Source organism: Accipiter gentilis, chromosome 17 (genome assembly GCF_929443795.1).
Source record: "Accipiter gentilis chromosome 17, bAccGen1.1, whole genome shotgun sequence".
Taxonomy (NCBI): domain Eukaryota; kingdom Metazoa; phylum Chordata; class Aves; order Accipitriformes; family Accipitridae; genus Astur; species Astur gentilis.
This window is the reverse complement of record NC_064896.1, coordinates 15225809-15245861: the sequence shown is the minus strand read 5'-3', so window position 1 is coordinate 15245861 and position 20053 is coordinate 15225809. Positions and strand designations below refer to the sequence as shown.

Sequence of the window (20053 nt, the reverse complement as noted above, 5' to 3'; positions counted from 1 at the left end):
GAAAGCAGCAGTATGTACTATCACTGTATAGGTTTGCTGAACGTAAACATTGCAGCATCAGTTATTAGGGGAGGACTTGGAATAAGTTACATTATCGAAAAAATAAAAGTAATACTGTAAATAAAAACTGAGTGTATATTTTGATTAATCCATTTTACTAGATTTGCATTTAATACAAAATTTTTCAAAGTCATTCTGTTTTAAGAACAATGTTAGAGCAGCCAGTAACGGTCAGTGATTTGTACTTCACGTGTATGGATTTTTCGTTTTCCCAATACTGCAAGCTTTTAATACATAGACAAAAATTAAAGTTGCTTGCACCTCGTGAAGAAGGAAAACCTCATCGTGACTTAGGAAAGTGCTCTACCTCAGAAGATTTTAACTTCCCTTTTTCCTGTTTAGACACTCAAGCTACACTTAAACCAGCGTGTCGCTGTTAAACTCTTTTAGATGTGGCTGCTGGCTGTTCATTGCTTTGAGTGCAATTACAAAATCAAGGTGTAGGCTGCAAAATGGTGCATACGTGCTGACCTCTTTGCCTTCTCTGTCCCAGCACCGGAGCTAGCGCTGCTCCCACAACCTCTCCTTCCGCAGCTGCTTGGCATCCACACGGTCTCCGGACTTGCCCGTCAGCGCGCATCTGAAGAGAGACTCGCTTTCCGACGGGGACGGAATCCATTGCTGTAGACCCGCCCTGCCAGGCAGAGGGCCCTGCTGCTTTCCCACTAGCCTCAAAGGAAGGGCACGGGAAAAACCTCACCTGAGGGCTTTTCTCCGCAGTGCAACCAACTTGGAAAGACCCAGGAAAAGCAGATCCAGCTAGCAGGCCCTGCATGGGTCTCTGCCGACAGAACAGGCTGCCACAATGAGCACTGTCAGGGGCCTCTACTGCTCAGCTCTGCCCTGAATTGATTACATCCTGCCTTGTGAAACAGATTTGGCCGTCAGTTCCAAATGTAAATAAAGAGACCGCACAAGGATAAAGAATAAACTGAAATTAAACTATTCTAGTAACAGCTCTGACCGGGGGGGGGGATCAGAACAACAATACTTCCATTCCCCAAAAGTATGACATGTAATATTGTGAGCATCTGATGACATTTGTTATGATGCTGACCTAAGACTCATCTGCTCAAAATAGGAAGAGTTCTACACAATCACATCTGTTTCTGTGTAACATTTACAAACATACTGAGAACTTGCAGATTCATCTATAAAGCAGCCTGTTGCTGTATATGCTGAGAAAGGCTGATTTAGTTCACTGTAGATTGTGCAGTAAATGTTTTCATTCAGAAGTCAGGTTTAGCGACATTTGGTATAATAGCATCAGCAGTAGTGGCCTGGAAAGTAACAGAATGGGTTTAGCTCTTATTGGAGACAGAGAACACAGAAAAAATCAAGGTCGGTGTCTTGGCTGATTCTAGTCGGTTCTTTGCTTTTTCAGGTTGGTATGGAAGGAGCTCCCAGACATGATAGCAGAACACATGAGCAGACACTGAATCATAAAGAGGGAAACTGCATTTGTCTTTTCAAACAAGATTTGGCCACTGAAATTCCTCAACTCGAAGACCAGCTTATTTCCATCTGAGTAGAAAGGCTGCCCGTACTCTGGCATGTCTTAGGAAACAACTGATGAAAGTCAGATCTGTCACAGAACAACCATCGCATCTGGTAGAAGTTTTCATCTGTTTCTAAACCACACGGGAAATTTACCTACACAAAGGTCAATGCAGGTGCATTATCAGTATTTGGCTTCGGAAGACTGAAAATAGGTGAACAGGTCGAAAGCACTGGTGTGCCTGTTCCTCTTCTGTGTGCCCTGGAATAAGGAACCCCTCGAGACAAGTACCATCACAGCCCCACTGCTGGCAAGGTCCTGCAGTCACAAAAGAGGATGCTTCTCAGCCAGGTAAAAAGGGATTCTCAACAGCATACAGGAATTCTTCGAGGCCAAGAAAACCAGATCTATAAGTCGCCCTGTAGCTTTATACAACTGCTTTACAGTTTACTCTCCCTTTCTTCCTGAAGTAGAGGCTGACAACTTGATTCCTGAAAGCACAATTTATAGGCCAGCTTCAAAGCTATAGGTCCTTCTAAGGCTCTGGTTGGGGAATTCACATCAAAGACGACGTGCACATGTTGTTCTGATGCCAGAGAGGACGGTTGGTAGAAATCTCTGTGGATTTGCTACAGTCCCCAGTACAGGGATTAAATTATGTACTGAAGCTGCCTCTGTAAACTGCAGGAGACAAAGAGAATAAGTGGCAGTGCAATATCTCATAATCAAAGCCTGGCATGGTTATTTGCATCAGTCTTGGAAGCTGTCAGGGGATTAAGAGAAGGGACATGTGTCAAGGTACCCTCACTGAAGGGACAAAGCAGAAGTTGGTTCTGTTTGCTTTTAAGACTGCCACCTCAACTGTACTTTTCTCGAGAAAAATATCTGAGCAGTACATAGGTGTACAGCATCACGATGGGTAGATAAAAGCTTCCTTAGTTTTTGCACAGCATTAAAGAAATTAAATACTTCGTGATTTACCCTAATTTGATTTGGTTTTGATGTGCAGGTGCAGAATGAGATCACACTGACAGTTTGTGCTATTATCTATCCAAATCCAGTAACATTTTTGGTGTCCATAGCTCAGGAAGATCTAGTTGAGGGGGGAAAAAAAAAAAAGAGAAGAATGAAAAGTAACATATACCAGAAGAGGGGTTTTGTATCATCAGTCAAGCAATATGGGTGCCCATATAAAAAAACTTCCTTGCTTTGAACTTTTTCACAGCTGCCCACCTTGACCTGCAGGGAAATTCTCTCAAACTGTTACCACAAGTATACCAAGCTACATTAAAGACTGCAGAAAGGATTGATAATCTGAACTGGCTCCTTCTCACCCTCATATTTATTGCTAAAGCTTTAAAACAAATGCAGGTGAAGCTTTTGATCCTTAACTGGTTGGGCCCAAGTCTCCTCCTTCCCGTTACAGCCAGTAAAATCTAGTAATTGCAATCTGTTTGTAAGGATGCAGTAACAGAACATCTCCTTCCAAAACATAATATTTTGCCAAAAAGAATTCTTAACGTAAGAAATCGATACTGGACACACAAAAAAACCCCAGAGATCAAATTTACTCAGTAGTCAACTGATGGACTGACTACCCAGATCCTGAATAAAATCTGTGTATAAAATCATTTGCCAAGTAACTTTTAAACTGGACTCAGTGAAGACAACTGCCGAGTCCTCAGGCATAAAGTAAGCTTTGAGAAAGCCAGGGGACACAGCTACACCCACAAGATGTTGCTCTCTCTTCCCTCTGAGCCTCTCATCCAAGTTCAGACTTGGAAAGTGAGCGGAGCAGCCAGTTCTGGTACTCATTGCAGCAGCAGTCCCTCAGCTTTTGCCGATTCGGTGCCTTAGCACCGAATGAAAGGAGAATGGGATCAACGTGTGTGCGTGTGTACGCGTTCACACCTCCCAACACATACACGCAGACACGCTACAACCACGTTGGGCAGAAGACAAAATCCTGTCCAAACTGGGAGAAGATGCTCAAAGGCACAATACGGAAGAAGCAGAGCAGGGACACAGAAGAACTGTTTAGCATGAACTAAGCAGTCAAAAAAGCCAACGATACAGACAATACCGGAGACAAACAGAACTGGCAGTGATTTCTCTGATGTCAACATTTTCCCCCAGAGTAATACAACTCACTGTAACTAAACGTTGCCAGCTACTTCATTTCATTAGGGTTACATCTCGCCTAAGCCATCAGTCAGGGTTTCAAGAAATTTGCCAAAACCTCCCGTGCGTCAAGAGAAGAACCAGAAAACCATGTTAAGGCTTTTCTCAAAACTGGCTCTAGGGATAAAAATCAAGCCAGCCCAACCCCCCTGAAAATATACCAGAACTGAAGCCAGAGACTGCAGCAGGCCTCACAACAGTCAGTCTTGCACGGGCACATCGCAGTCCAGGGAGGACCAACCTTTTCCACCGCCGGCTCTGGGACAAGCCATTTCTACAGGGAAAAGGAGAGTTTCACTCATACTAGCCATTCTTAACTGCAGTTTGACTTAAAAGAACAGAGCACAGAAGCTGCCAATAGAAAATACAGTTGTCCTGTTACCAAAACACTGTTCTGAAGTCATCAGTGATTCTCTCCTTCATCTACTGCCACCATCAACATGCTACTCTCGTTTATCCCATTCGCAAGTGTTTTTTGTACTAGGACACCGGACTTACATTCTAACTTGCCAGCTATTCCTTCTGCTCACTTCTCCCTCTAAAATTTAGGTTGAGTCCCCTCGTTAAAACATTTTTCTTCTGTCCAAGTCCATGTATTCCAGCTCCTCAAGTCCTTTTGCCACCTTTCACTTCAAACCACTCAGCTGTTCTCTACTCTCACCTGCAGCCTCTTAGGCGTCTGCAGAGACATCTCTGCCGTTGCTTCCTACGAACTCACTACTCACCTTTGTTTTCTTAATCTCTTCCTTCCTTTAGTGCTTTCTTACACTACAGCTCCTGGTAAAAGGCTTCTTCTAGCGGGCAACAAGAAAACAGCATTGTCCTTTAGGCTTACGTCTTGTAACACTATTTCATCAATAACTGCTGCAAAAATGCCATCCAATTCTGTTCGCGTTTTCTTTGGAGGCTGTTTTGCACTCTCTGTAAGGCAACCAGGAGCACCGGCAAGTAAAGAACAAGTAAACAGTGCAGGAATGTGCACATATGCAATACTTTCTGGTTTTACTTACTTTTATAATTAGCGCTCAGAGTTATTCTGCCGTCTCCCAGTAATTTCACGGTAGACTTTGTAATTTTACCTTCTTCTTAGGTTTACCTGTAGTTTAACATTCAAAGTATGGTTGTTGCACAGAATACCTCAACAGACTTGTATTAAAAATGCTCTTTAAAATTCCAAAGCTTTGAACTAAAGAAATATCTCAAGAAGTTTTCATGGAAAGTTCATCTCGGTTGGTTCAATTCAGCTACAGTCAGATGCACCTTTTCAAATAATGGAAAAAAAATGTAAAGGGGTCAGACCCAATCAATACAGTTGTTCAAACAGAATTTCAGGCACTGTGATGTGTGTATTTTTTGTGCTCTTTCTTTGTACTGCTCCGCTATGAAGAAAGGTTGCTTTTGCTAGTAGAGCAATAAAAGTCTTAGCCTTTTGAATACAGCCAAATAACCAATAGGAATGTTTACTAGGTGTGGAAAAGATAGCATTTTTTTCATGTTTTTCTTGTGCATGGCTTTATTCTTTTTATAACCACGCGATACATAGACACACACACAGAGCACAAGCAAACACTTTAAAATACCTGAAGACAGGCATAAATCAGAGGGGTAACATCAGATCATGATGTTTTGACACTAAGTAAATCCAGTCTTTCCTTCATATAACATCCAGAAGTTAATTGCTAAGACGCATGGGAAATACGTGGTTTTACTGAGGGGAACTGACACTGATATAAAATACATACACAGATATTTGAAGATCTGGAAACCAGGCGAGTAAATGGTGCAGGTAGAAAAATAAGTGTAAACAATCCCAGAACCTGTTGGGAGTGCTGTGCTTTCTCAAAACACCGACCTCTCCCTCCAAAGGCTACGGGGTCCCTCGGACCACCTCACTGCACCTTTAACAATTGCTTTGAAACAGCAGCGCTCAAGTTTAGTAGTATCTTTCAGTTCCACACATTAGCAACTTTCCAGAATAGACGCTCTTAATACAGTTGTTTCCTGAAAAAACTTTCTATCAAGGGTTTTTTTCCAACTGTTCCAATACAGCCTGGATGCCTCTAACTACTGCTTCTTGTCCAGTCCTTCAAAACAAAGAGCTTTATATAGATGTACAAAGATAAGCAGCAGTGCTGTAGCTCAGCAGGATTTCCTAGCAGCCCAGCACCACATACAACTCAAAATAAAAGTAGTGAAAAATGGGGGGGCGTGGGGGGTGTTATGCAAGTTGAAAAACGTGAAAGCAGTGCTACTTACAAGTACTAGGCTGTGGTTTTATAAATTCAGTTGTGCAATAAAATTTTAATAACTTCAGTTGAAGAAATCGAAAACAGATGTATATGGGAAGGGAAGTCAGTCTGCGTAATTTTTGCTTGGTATAACATTACGAGACACTAATTAGAAAACAGCACCTTCAAAAGAAGCAGCGATACTGCTTTCTAATGAGTTTCTATTTCTTTAATTATAATTAGTCCCAAACACTTAGGCTGCTTAGTAGGCAGAAGGAAAAAAAAAAAAGCCACTTTCTGACCACAATGATATTGATCTGCAAGTAGACATAATTTTTTTCCGGTCTTAATATTCAAGAGTAGCGGGTAACACCTACAAAAGAGCATTTTGATTAAAGGAAACAGAACTGAAACAGGAAATTGACCCAGAACAAACACTATACGCATATGAAAATTAGCCCTAATCATTTAAAAATGACAGCCATCCCTGCAAAAAAGATGGTCACTGGAGAACAGCATTTCACATACTCAATGAAAAAGTTTGGAAGAAAAATTATCTTAATAATTTTTTCCCAAATATGGGATTAACTATGGATGCAGAACAAAATCTTTAGAAAGACTACTGTTATTAAAAACATTAATGGTATAACTATTTAGGGCCAAATCCTTCTCTTTCACGCAAGCTCGAATGAGCAGATTTTGTGCGTTCGATCAAAGGAAAGAAAATTAACACCTCCCACACCCTGCAGAGCCAAAGTGCCTGCACCCCTTCTTTCCCTGCATCGCTAGGGCAGCAGACGGAATTCGGAGTCCCTGGCCGCTGCAGTCCCGCATCCCATGGGCCGTGCTCCTCGCCCACCAATTACGGCCACGTCCCCTTCCCTCCTGCATAACAAAGCTCCTGCAGAAAGAATGCAGTTTCACTGAACCAGAAAACATGTCGTCAAAGGCTCCTTTGTGTGCCTGAGAAACGGGACAGGCACGTCCTAAGCAGCTCGGCTCTGAATTTCTGCTGCATGCATGGAAAGGTCAAGCACTCACAGTCTCAGATGTTCGCTCTCGAGTTCGCAGAGTCAACACTACGCCACAGAAAGACTTCTAACTGCTTCTTTACGTTTCGTTCTAGAGATTAAGTTCCAGAAGAAGGAAACATTTCTACCGGTCTCCACCAAACTGATGTCACTGAGGGAACGGTGCAGGGTAAATCACTGCTGGTTCGCCGCTACTGGCATCTGCTTTGCCGGTTGCCCACCGACCCTCTCTTTGGCCGATACCCTATTTCCGTGTAGCGCGCATGTTACTATGGGATGCCTCCAGGTTTTTTGTTTGTTTGTTGTTAAACTGAAGTTACTTTTGATACTTTATTTCACCAGAAACTGAAGGGCTAAGAACGTGTCAGACAAACGTATGTATCTACGAGGCAGAAAGGACAGTAGTGTAGTCCTTGTGTTTAGGGGACCACCCTGAAAAAGCTTTCTATTCAAGAATAAATTAATCAAATGCTAAGAAACATTTCTAAAAAAGGAAGAAAATAAAAATGAAGCTTTGGTGTAGGGGGAACCTGATCCAAATCCCAGTGAAATAAGTGTAAAACTGGGGAACTTCAATGGGATTTGCACCAAAGAGCAAAATGTGGTAACAGCAAAAATGACTGGATTTTCAACCACACGGATGCTGGTAAGAGAGCAGACAAGACAGAGGCAATAGGAGGCAGTTATGTTAATATTTTAATCTGTACATATACCATTTTCCAAACTGTTACATTTTATTTAAATTAATGTTTTCCCGCAAAATATTCATTTATGCTTTCAAAACTTCTTATAAAGGCAAAAATAAATCATTATTTTGGCAAAAGGTTTTGAAGTTGATACTGGCAGTATTGAGGTAAAATAGATTGCATTAGCTAAATACATACTTTTAAGAATATTTCTGACTATACTGTTAATATAATATGATTTGTCTTAAAGTCTGAAACTCGGAAGGTCAATTTCAAGGGTTTTGTAGCTAGTACTTGAATACAGCAAACGACCAAGTTAGTGGTTTCACAAGATACTGCAGAAGTATTTCTCAGTCATTTCTCATCCAGAGCTTAACTCAACTAATAATTACATAATGGGAAATTTTTGCATGTCTTGCGTTCAGTGCGTGCAGGTTTTTTTCCCCAAGTAAAGCAATTGCAGCAATTCATTTAATCTTATTTTCTCCTTATGCAACTACCTCACCCTTTATCCTATACATAAGAAAAACACTGAATTTCAAAGTTTGGCAAAATTAAGCACCAGGTGAACATACATATGAAATTAGCAGATGCCACATTACATTAGTTTTGCTGTTTCCAGGATAAATACTAGTCAATACATCGTATTGTAATGTTTATTGAAAAAATCAAAAGAAAAATACATATTTACTAGTAAAATGACATATCCTATTACATTTTTTTATTGCTTACTTCACATATTTTGATTAAAAGTTTTCTTCTTTCACATCTCAACTTTCAAAAAAGTATAATTTGTTAGCTCTTTGTTACTGAGGGCACAGCACTACTGTTGTCAAGAGCAACCTAGCATACTGTGTACTGACACCAGCAAGTTACTCAAATGGGATCAAAAAAAGGAAATGGGAATTAAAACTGGCTTTCATTATGGCTTTCATGGAAAATTTCAGCTATACAGTGGTTACTGATATTTAGAAATTCAAGCTAAAAGTTCCTGGCAATGTATTATTTAATGGGCAAAAGGGTGGGTGATTAAATCTACAAACATATTCAATCCAAAACACCCTTTCAGCAAACCTCTCACTTGCATTAGCTCTACCCATACCCTATATGAATGTGCTCCTAGGTTTGTTCAAATTTACATTTTTGTCGTGAAACTTTACATTGTGCATCTGAGCCTGAGGGGGAAGTAACAGCATCTTTTAACATCTACGCAAGTAGTTGCTCTTAAAATTAATTCAGCCCTTGATTTAAAAAAATTCTAGAATACATGGTTCTAAAAATACATTGTCAGTATTTTACAGAGTTTATTAAAAGTGCCATTTATTCATATAAAAAGTCTGAACTAAACTGAAGTAAAAATAAAATTATTTGCAATTCTCTTCATTTTCATAGAAAATCCCCCTATTATTCTCTGAATCTATTTCCAGAAGAACATATCATCAGCCGATGAGTATCTTCACAGAAAGCTGGTACAGAATCTCCTCTTTCTTCCATGCGGTGTCACAAGGTGGGATTTGCTTTGAGTCTTACGTCAGTGTTCGCTTACTGCTTTGGCTAGCATGAAGTAAAATAAAACATGGTTAAATATTAAAGCGAGTACACTAATCCCAAGCAGTAAGCATTTTCAGGAAACATTTTTTTGTTAAAGCCTTCTGCAGTTTGACATTATGAACAATTCATATAGACACTTTAAGCAAACAATTATCTCGTGATGCTACTGATGCTCAAACTCCTGCGTCTCCTGCAAGTTGCTGGTTATTGCAATTATTTTCTTGATAATTTTCCTGAAGAAAATGTAGGGGTTTGTATATACAGATGTAAATACATATCTGTACATACACATGTATGTATGTATATTTATATCGACACGTGATAACTGTGTTTTTAAGTCAGTCTGGAATCACAGAATGGCTGGGGTAGGAAGGGACCTCTGAAGGTCGTCTGGTCCAAGCGCCCTGCTGAAGTCTAATACCCTGGGACCGTACAGTTATTTTTCTGGGTTCTTGAGGCCACACATGGGTACCCTATTCGCATGCAAAGACCTCACGTGATAGTGATAATCAATTAGCATATCCCTGGATATAATAATAGAGTCAAATGTTATTCAGACACAGCAAAGATGGTGAAGTCTGGTTCTCGGAAAGATAAACTGAACCAGAAAAGCAAATAGCTATTTCCATCAAGCTCTGCAGAGGCTCCTAACGTCTATACACTTCTTGATGCAAAATTTGCCATTTTTCACAGACCTTGTAGAAGGCAGGTCACTGCCCGTTTGGGCCTTTCTGGTATGTGCTCATTTTTATTTAGGTTTTTATTTCTTGTACAGATATTTGACTCAGATTAGAGACAATGAAAACAAAGGTATCTAAAGATTAATGCTATCCGAGTTATTCACTCAATCAACCCTCTTTACTACTTCATCTGTGTTTTATCTTTTTGTCCAACATCAGGCAATAAAATTAGGCCAAAGGAAATCAGAAAGGTGAGAACAATTTCAAAGGAAACTATGGAAGCATGGCGAGCCTCTTAAGTAGGGGCACACTTAGCAGTCAAGTATCATCATATTTACAGGTTTTCCTATTTCAAATAGAGAAAACTCTGAAAATCCTACTGGGAAAAGATGATACACATTTCTTTATAAGGACAATGAAATTCTCACAATTTTAATACTTGAAGTGGCAAAATAACCTAATGAGAGACAAAAATCAGGTCTTCTGTTAACACGATTCAATGACAAAGACAACAAAAGCACGAAAAAGTCAAACACAATATTGTAGAATTAGTTATAAAGGGCCAAATTTTCAGCTCACCTCAGTTAAGACTCCGATGTTAGTTCACGTGTAAAACACCAGCCCATAAGTGAACTCCTGCTTATACAACTTTGCACATTGGATTCTCCTGAGCAGCAACGGTATATCCCACATGCAGGCAAAAATACCTACGCACCCCTACGGTAGCCACAGGAGTACACAACACTAGCCACCGGAGTACAAACTGCTGCTGAAAATCTGGCCCCATGCTACTGAGAATACAGATGCGTCTTTCCTTCACCACAGTAAGATTATGGAAGCATCTTATCTGTAGAGCAACAGCAGCTACTTGAAGACTTTATTAGCCCACATGTTAGCTCATTAGAAGAAATATTTACAAGAATAAAAGGTTTCTGAAAAATAGATGCATGCGTTCATTTGGATCTAATCTATGTTTAGTAAAAATGTTAAAATTCAGCAAGCCACAGCAAAGGTACAATGGCAAATCAGACATGCCGAGAGCAGTTAGTTCTTACTTTTAAGGTGTCTAAACAAATGTGTAGTGAAATCCATTGCTTAAGGGGGAGTGAGGTGGCTGTGGTACAGAAGGTGAGGGTGCTTTAGATGGATAGGTCAACTGCTGAGCTAGAAGGGATCACATAGAGGAATTAGGCTGCACAATCAAACATTCATATTAAAAATGGAGTGACCTTAATTTTCTACCACATGAATAGGAAACCTGATTAGTAATGCCATGAAGTGTTACACTATTTTAGTTACACGGAACACAATTTAAACAACAAAATTTCTACCTCCTGGTTTTTTCCTATTAATTGCATAAGTTATGCAAATAAACATTCCCATTTTGATGAGAATACGGACAATCTATCTTAAGATGAAGTTTCCCTGGAACGTTTTAAGGCATACAACACTGATATACTCTAGTCCAGCCCTGCTTTTAAAACTGCAGCTCTGGAATAGCACCTATATTTGCTAATTTGATTTCAAGATTTCACTGCAGTTTTACAGGTTTTCAACATTTCCTTTGTTACATGCCAATGAGCAGAAACAAATATAATATATAGAAAAATCACACCCCCCCCCAAATTACATATGCATATAACAATTTGCTTAGTACAGTGCATGATATAGTAAATACATTTTCAGATCTCAGCTTGAAACTTCAGGTTAAAGAATACAATGATTAAGACTATCCTTGTTTATAAAACAGAGTAATGGTATAGTATTGGAAGACAATAATCATAAAACTAAAGAGATTGAAACTCAGTCTTAAATTCTGCTTTTACATTTTGGAGGGTCAAAGGTAAACCTCATTCCAAAACATACAATTTAGGAAATGACTTCCTGATACTCCTGCATTTGATTTTCATCTTCCAGATTCTTGTAATGATTTCCATTTAGAAGCTTGATTTCTTAGTACGAACAGAGGAACTCTAAAATGCTGCTTTACAAGAATTAGATAAATGTACATTTTAGAAGATTTATATTGTCATAGCATCTTACCATAACTTAACTGCTTCCCCCTGAAAAATGGGAAAAGTTAAGCTTCACAGCCTTTTTCATAAGCAAATCTTTATAAAAAAATCTAGATATTTAGGTTTGGATTTTCAGAGATGGTCTACTTTCTCAACAAGGAGCAAGTGACAACCCATACTTTAATAATCAAACTACAAAAATAAGAATGTGAAGGAATCTGTAAAATCAGAATAAATGAGAATGTACAATCAGCTGCACAAACCATCAAATGCTTTTCTTTTTAATCACTTTACATCATCAGAAGATAGGCCATAACTAAAAAACCTGAACTCCTTTTATGGTTTGTATATTTTCTATCAAAACCAAACCACTCTGGCTTTTTTTTAGAATTCCTTGAAAGGTGTTCGTTTTTAAAGGAGTAAGTAATAATTGAAATCAAATTAAGACACGTTACAAGAAGTGAGTATTTGAGATACAAGTGTGGCAAGGAAATCTGTGCACGGACATAAAGGTTTGGGCTTCCTTAAAGAATCTAGTTCTTGGCCACTATGTTAGGTTTTTTTAAGTGTCTGAAAGACAAAAGAGCTAGCTGCTATACTTCACAACAGAAATTAAATTAAAAATCATCTTGCAACTGACTGCAAATTTCTTCAAGCAGCATTTAAACTTTTCAGTGCCAATACACATTTTAATTCCCTCTTTGGGGAGAACTACAGAATTAAGAAGGTTTCTGTGGTTATGTATACTGAAGAATATGTGGTGATCACACTTTTGAAATAATGACAATAAAAAAAATAAAATAATAAACCAAAAAACCATAGTAATGAAAACATAGCTACTACATTCACTCTACAACATAAAAAGATCAAACATATTTCAGTACTGTACAGTTACTACAACTACACGCACACCCAGAAGTAAGTTAACTGGCCACATGAAGACTGTTTAGCACTCTGCTCTTGTAGTACTGACACAGAGGAATAATTTCAAGTATGGGCTGCATTCGTCTTGGCTGATCCTAGCTTCATCGCTACCTTTTCCCAGAAGAAGCTAGAACTCATGTGGCAAAATGCTGCATTGGCTCGTTCCTCATGAAACGCAAAGTCCCGCTCCATGCGCAAAGTGTGTGAGTCACTGCTACAGGGACCCAGTGACTAGAACTGGGGCCAGACTGCCTGCGGAGAAGGCGTTTTGACACACAGATGCCTGAAGGTCCAAAAGATTATTCCTATTTCTGAAACGCTCCCAAGATTTTACAGTTCTGGGGTTTTTTTGTTTGTTTTGGTTTTTATAATGTCTAGCCTCCTCAGTGAGTCCTTTTATCCCTCCCGGTCAGTTAAATTATCCACAGAACCTCTCCGAAGTCTCAAGATTCATATCTTGAAAATGTACTCCATCCCCTCAGGTTTAGCTGCCACGGCATCTGTGAGTATACAGCCACATTCCATCAACAGTCTGTTACTACAGATGCGTGTTACGCATCTGGATATTGGAATAATCTGTCTTTAATGGGAAGGTCTTAAGGGCTTCTCTGGCAAGTGCCGTAAGTTTAAACTGACAACTTCAGATGAGAAATGTGCATATTTTTTCTCCATCATAGTTGAAGCTCCCATTATTTCCATTCTCCACTGGAACAGTGAACTGTGCCAGTTATAAATGGCCAGTCAGATACTTGCTAGAATAGCTGCTGCATGTATTACTCTGCGATACAAATCTCTTGACATTTCTTACTTATTTCAACTACAAAGCAATCAAGAGTGAAATTATCACTTTTAGTAACATATTGCAAAAGATCTATTAATTTCCAGGCATCAAGCAGAATTCATGCACAGCTGTCTTGCTCTGATCTCTAATCTTGGTCAGCAGACAGAAACATGCCAATACCCATTTTACAATGTCTTTTTCAGTCTGTTGTCATACAGCTCAAGCTGCAAATGATAGTACTCTAATCTCAATCACCAAACCAGGGAATCTTTCTCTTAAAAAAAAATTATTTAAAAAGCCTTCATCTTGATTTTTTTTAATTCGCAGAACAATTTACTTTTTAAAAATGAATATAGAAATACCTAATTTAATATAATTATAGGGAATTCATTGAAAATGTTGATTTTTTTAGTACTATTAGTAAGAACAAGTTTCCAGGCTCTGAACTTACTGAGCATACTCTTTTGTCCCCTTCACCCTGTCCATATGAGGCCAAATACACAATGTAAATCTTTGGTCCCTCTAAATTTGTTACCTATACACACTTTTCACTATTTTGAATATGAATGACTACAACTGTCTCTTATGCCAGGAGTTCAGTAACAACCCCACACAACTTGAGAAGCTGGGAAGAAATAGCTGTTATTTTGTAAATAACTAAGTATTACCTGCTACCTCCTTGCTCCTCTGAGAGGCTTCAGAAGCCAAAGCATATGATATGGTAATGATGCGCTCCTGCTCTTGCATCTGTGAATCAATATCAACCGAGTTGTGTTTGTCCTGGGCAACAGTAGGCTGTAGATTGTGCATACTAGTGGGAAAGTGCAAAACAACATTAACATTTGCAAACATAAAGAAGAATCCACCATGCAGATGAGAACAAGCTTGAATCTATACAGCAGTTTTCAGATCTCATCTGTCAAGCTCTGTATTTTATTGACATTCTTTAAAGTAGTGTTAGATATTGTACGCAAATGACTACAGCATACAAAGACAAATGATGCAGCCATTACATATTCAGTCACAGTTTCTGTATAGCCTTAAGTACATCTGAAAGTCCTTTGTTGTAAATACGCTGTTTACATGAAAACACTACCCAAAAATGCTATTTATTTGAAGTTGTTAATAAAATTTCTTGTTATGCCCAGACAAAAAGGCATATAACCTGGTGGTCCTCAGCCACAGCCTCTTTAATTGTCTTCCAAATAGACAGCAGATACCCGAGGTAATCAAATTCTTGAAACAATGTTTCAGCTGACTCTACATTAGCTGCAAGTAGCCAAAAGTATTCTTTCAGAACTTCAGCTCTCTGGAGACAACAGAAACTTGCTCTCACACTGACTTTTCTTCTGCTTTTGGCCAGATCTGTGCCTTTCCTGCCTCCTCACTCTAAACTACAAGTTGCTTGGTAAGGACTCACTACTATTTTAGGATGCTCTGAACAAGAAAGTGGACGTATAAAAAAATTGTCATTATCTCTTCTACCCTGTTTTAAAAAGGAGTTCAAGCATACTACAAAAATTCTGTGTGCATTTTCTAAAAGCCAGAAGTTATACTTAGATAATTCAATAGGAATTAGACTGTTGTATGAAGTTAGTTCCCAACGTCCAACACCAGCCTCTACATAAGATTTGCGAAAAAAGAAAATACTGACCTTGATTTAGTAAGAATATTCTTTATCTTTTCTGCTTTGCGCTGCCTTGCTGCCAGTTCTTCTGTAGAAAGAGGCTCTTCTGGCTCCAGTTCAACATAGCGTTCTGGAATTGCAACTTTCTCAGGTTTTGACAACTGTGGAAAGAAAGCAAGCATCAAGTGTTTAATAACAAAGACTTAAAAAAAATTAAGATAAATTCTCCTCAATGGGAGAACACAGTGAAAAGAATAAAGCATGGGTTTTCACAGTCAATACATGTACCTGATGCTAAACACTCCCTCTGGATATGAGCTGATGCCCTTTTAATAGTGTCTTTTCCCTCTGATTCCTTTTACTTCAGAAGGTAGATCAAGCAAATATTGAAGGGGATTACAAAAGAAATCAGAATCAACAGGGAACCTTCCTTCAGCTCAGGCTTAGAGCCCGAAGTAAGACTCTGCCTAAAGCTGTTACAGCAGAAAGAAGCAACTGTTACAAGAGTGACTGGACAACCTGAGATTTTAATGTCATATTTATGTCATGCCAGCGAGGACTTCCTACAACTGAAAGGAAATATTGCCTAAAGTTTTAATCTAGGGTATCATCCTTTTGAGACTGCATAATCTTCTTCTGTGAACAGCAGAGGGGAAAAAATAAAAAAAAAAAAAAAAAAAAAAAAAAGAAACATGACAGTTGGTCATCATCTTAGGAAATTCTTGGACTATAAAATCTGAAATCCTAGGTGTTCAAAAGTTGTCTAGGGAACTGAACCAGAAATACACTAACATTGTGCAATTGTAACAACACGTTGCATACACGCAATTCTGCAGATTGAAAATTCTAATATGATTGCACAAAAGCTAGCAACAAGTTTTTGTTAGGATCAGTTTCTTTGTGAGAAATCTTTGTTCCACGTAAGAGATCTAAATCACCCAATGAAAATTCAGTTTACAAATGGACTTTGAAAACTAATCAGAACAGACTGCTTTTGAAAAGTACAAATAAAGAATGTATGAATAAATAAAAATAAGTAAAAGGGAAACTAGTTTTCTTCTCCTCTTTGGATTTTAGTTAAAACACTCATGAGGTGACAAGTTTTCAAAATTGAAATTTTTAAATACAAATTTTTCACCACTGAACCTAGTACACACTAATTCAATGGCATATGCAAAGTGGCCTGATCTAACCCCCAGTGATTAAGCTCAGTAATTCGCAGGCAATCATAGGCCCAAAGCATTCAAATACAGCCCTTCTCCAAGGCTAATGCTTCCTGAAAAATCCTCATCTTCCACTACACTTCCTTACCTTCAAATCCAACTCCTCTCTGGAGCTCTGTAGCTATATATATATATATATATATACACATTTTTAAAAAAATTTATATATCTATCTACATACTATAACTAACCTAGATCAGCTCATCCTGTCACTCCCAGAATAACAAACTCAGTTATCATGTGAACAGCAGATTTCTTGGCCTTAAAGACACATCTGAGTACATTTCCTTATGAGGCACAGAAGTACCTCAGGTACAGAAGTGCCTGCCCGATGAAGAGGATGGGTACGTGAAATGGAAAAGGACAACCTGGGTAACCTGAGAAAGCAGCTTTATATTCAGAGCTTCAGATCTGCTTCAGTTACTCTAAAGTAGGACAGAAATACCTATAAGCAAAAATGTTTCCTGTCCTAGGCTTAAGGTGCTAATTTGGATGTATGAAGTGATTCATGTAGCCCTGGAGGCCTCCTGGAAAAAAATTTTCATAGCAGAGTGCAACAAGGAAAGGCAATACAATGAAAGTGTTTTTTCTGTTTCTGAAGTTTACAGGAGCACTGCATTTTCCGTAGAAAATATACAAAGATTAATTGAAAGATACATTCATTCACAGAAATCAACAGATAATGGCTCACAGGTTCAACCTCTTACAAATATCTCTCTATACAAAATGATACATTGCCAACAGCTTTCAGAAGAGAAGTGCTTACTACTCTAATTATCATTAACAATTTTACCGATTTTCCATCAACCGTGGCATTTTACACATTGTGTAGTATCTACTCGAATCTTTCCACTTGCTATATTGTTTCCTTCCACCAGATGGCTCAATCGGATTTCAAACAAATACTTTACTCGGTTACTAGAGCTGGAAAAAAGCTCTAATGCCCAAAACGCCAACCAAGTCATTTGAAGAGCTGACAGAAAGGTGTTCTCTGTTCTGACCAGAATAAAGCAGTGCTCCCTCTTCCCTACCATGTTTTGCCAGTCAAAATGAAGACTAAGGTAGCTCTGGGGAACAAACTTTTCCTTCATTGCTGTTTCTTATTTTCAAATACTCTTGATGTTGTCAACCCATCTTTTTCTCCCAATTTATATAACATTCCCTAACTTAAATCACTTTTTCTTCTAGAAAGCCTGAGATATATATTTCGAACAGTAGAGCCAGCCTTTCAATTTCTTCTCTCCACTAAAACACAATACGAACATGAACCTTAGGGAGATTCTAAGAACCAGGCCATAAATTTTCGATACCCAAAAGACTCCTTTTAGTTCAAACTTCCAGCTAGCTTTTGAAAGAAAAGATGAGAATTCACTACCTAAAAGTTAGAAAGGTTAATATTTTGGGGCACAGAATAGGAGGCAAAAAATGATGAGTGTTACCTCTCTGCTGATATCTAAATCATAGTCTTGAGGCTCCAGGTCTGTCTCTGTCACTGCTACGGGCTGAACTTTTAACCATTCATTTTCATCCTTGTCTTCTCCACGAATTGCCCTCTCGAGTAACTGCAAATCAAATTCTTGCTCTCGTTTCCACTGGTAACAGATACAAAACAATTAACAGCATTCAACCATACTGCCAAACTCATCATTTAGCAATGTACATTACTGTTGCAAATGCTATATTGCTGAAAGAATCCACAGGGCAAACCCCTTAAGTGACAAGAAAAAGAAAATACAACTGTATTTTTTGGAACATATGGTTGGGAGAGCTGATCTCTAGCTGTGCTGCATGGATTTTGGAGTATTGTTTAATTTTACAGATAACGTTCAGCAGTATTAAATTCTAACAAATGTATTAATGACCATTTCACATATGTTGATTAACATGGAACTAGCTACACACAAACACCTTTGGAAGCACAGATGTCAATACAAGTGAGTCTACAGACTGACAGACTAATTAATCCTAGGCATTCTAACCAAGCAGTGCTGTGTGATTTTGAACCACCACACTGAAAGAGTATTTATAATGCAAGTTGAGAACAGCAACTTGAAAATTTTATGTATCTTTTTAGAATAATACCTAGTGTTTAAAGCTAATAATATTTTATGAACTAACACTAACTTGTCTTGAATTCAAGAATAATAATTTAGTAACTTCTAAACTCTTTGGACTTTACTAAAAGCAGTATCTAGCTACCTGCAAAGATAAAAAATATCTTTCACATTCTGTCTTTACAAAGTAAATATTTAGAAGTAATAAATTCAGAATGTATTTAAATTAAGGAGCATAATTTAGAGTTCCCAAATCATTGCATAGTAGCTCCTTCACAACTACATACAATACAGCTGCATATAAACTCACGCTTAAAAAAAAACTACCAACACTTCTTTGTTCAAAATACTAAATTCAGTTGCAGCATCATTCCATCCAACAGATCTCAGCAGCTTTACCATACAGAGTTGAAACATGATATTAAAAGCAGTGGGAAAGAGAAGGGATAAAAAGAACAACAACAACAAAATTATCTTCTCAAGCATTTGCGTGTATCAATAGGAGAACCTGCCATTATATGTTTCTTAAAAATATCTCCAGTATTTCTGTTACAAATCTTGTTTTGGTTGAAATTTGAACTCCATGTGAAGTCCTTAGACTTCATTATGCTACTTGCATTAATCAATCTAATTGAAACCTATTCATGCACAAGCTCTCAATATTCACTCAGAAGATACCTATCTTCCATGTATATTAAAAAAGTTAAATAGCTAAAAGGCATTATATCTCAAAAATTAAGATGTTTCTTTACAGAATTCAAGAGAGAAAAAAAAAATTTTTTTTCTCGTACGAGTACTCCAAACTCATTCTTCTACTCATATTCGAACCAGGCCTGATTGACATAGTATATTTTAAATACACAGTTTCATTTTCAAGTTATATATAGGTAAGAAAAACATCAAACCATTCTTACGAAGCAGTATTTTTATTGGCTTTGATGTTGCGACTTTTACATTAAAAAGGCATTGTATATAACAAATGAATTCATGTACTGTGATCAATACTTAAAATGTCATACTACACTTAAGAGCTGACCGATTAAAAATTAGAGTTACACATACAATGTATGTTTAAAGCAAATGTTACATACTGAGCAGCACTTCAATTATACATTTAACTGTTTGCCATTTTGGCTGCTAAATAATTGTAATGCTGTAAGTAATTGTGCTATCAAACATGCTTTTTGCGTATCGAAGCCCTATAGGTACAAGAGATGATCTCTACAAAACATTGCTAGGGCTGAAAGATTCTATTTTAATTCTTTACAGCAAGAGAAAGACCAAGATGGCACCCAACTTTATAGATAAAGTGTTTGCCACAAATGTTAATAAGAAGTGTTATGAAAATGTTTAAATTTGGCTTGTGTATGTTATGCAAGTCAGGAAACATAAGCTCAGATTTACTTCTAATTATGATATGAAAATAACAGTGATACTATAGTTCTACAGTTCCCAAATATTATGCACTATATTTAATAAATTTGTGATCGCAAACCAGAAGACAAAACAGATTA

The 20053-nt window shown here is 38.0% G+C and overlaps 1 protein-coding gene across 11 annotated transcripts in view; it reads right to left on the bottom strand.

The window, feature by feature from the left end:
- Nucleotides 1-7705: 7705 nt before the first annotated feature.
- Nucleotides 7706-20053, bottom strand: part of PLEKHA7 (pleckstrin homology domain containing A7) — a 167090-nt gene continuing 154742 nt past the window's right edge. For 10 of the 11 annotated variants that reach the window (XM_049819829.1, XM_049819830.1, XM_049819831.1 and 7 more), the window contains 4 exons: nucleotides 17925-18077; nucleotides 15290-15423; nucleotides 14304-14446; nucleotides 10908-11079 (listed from right to left, as the gene is read on the bottom strand). In XM_049819829.1, the coding sequence (XP_049675786.1) occupies nucleotides 10982-11079; nucleotides 14304-14446; nucleotides 15290-15423; nucleotides 17925-18077 (528 nt within the window). In that variant the 3' untranslated portion in view covers nucleotides 10908-10981. Of the gene's footprint in view, nucleotides 9239-10907; nucleotides 11080-14303; nucleotides 14447-15289; nucleotides 15424-17924; nucleotides 18078-20053 lie in introns of those variants that run through there. The other variant, XM_049819833.1, reaches the window with a different exon arrangement.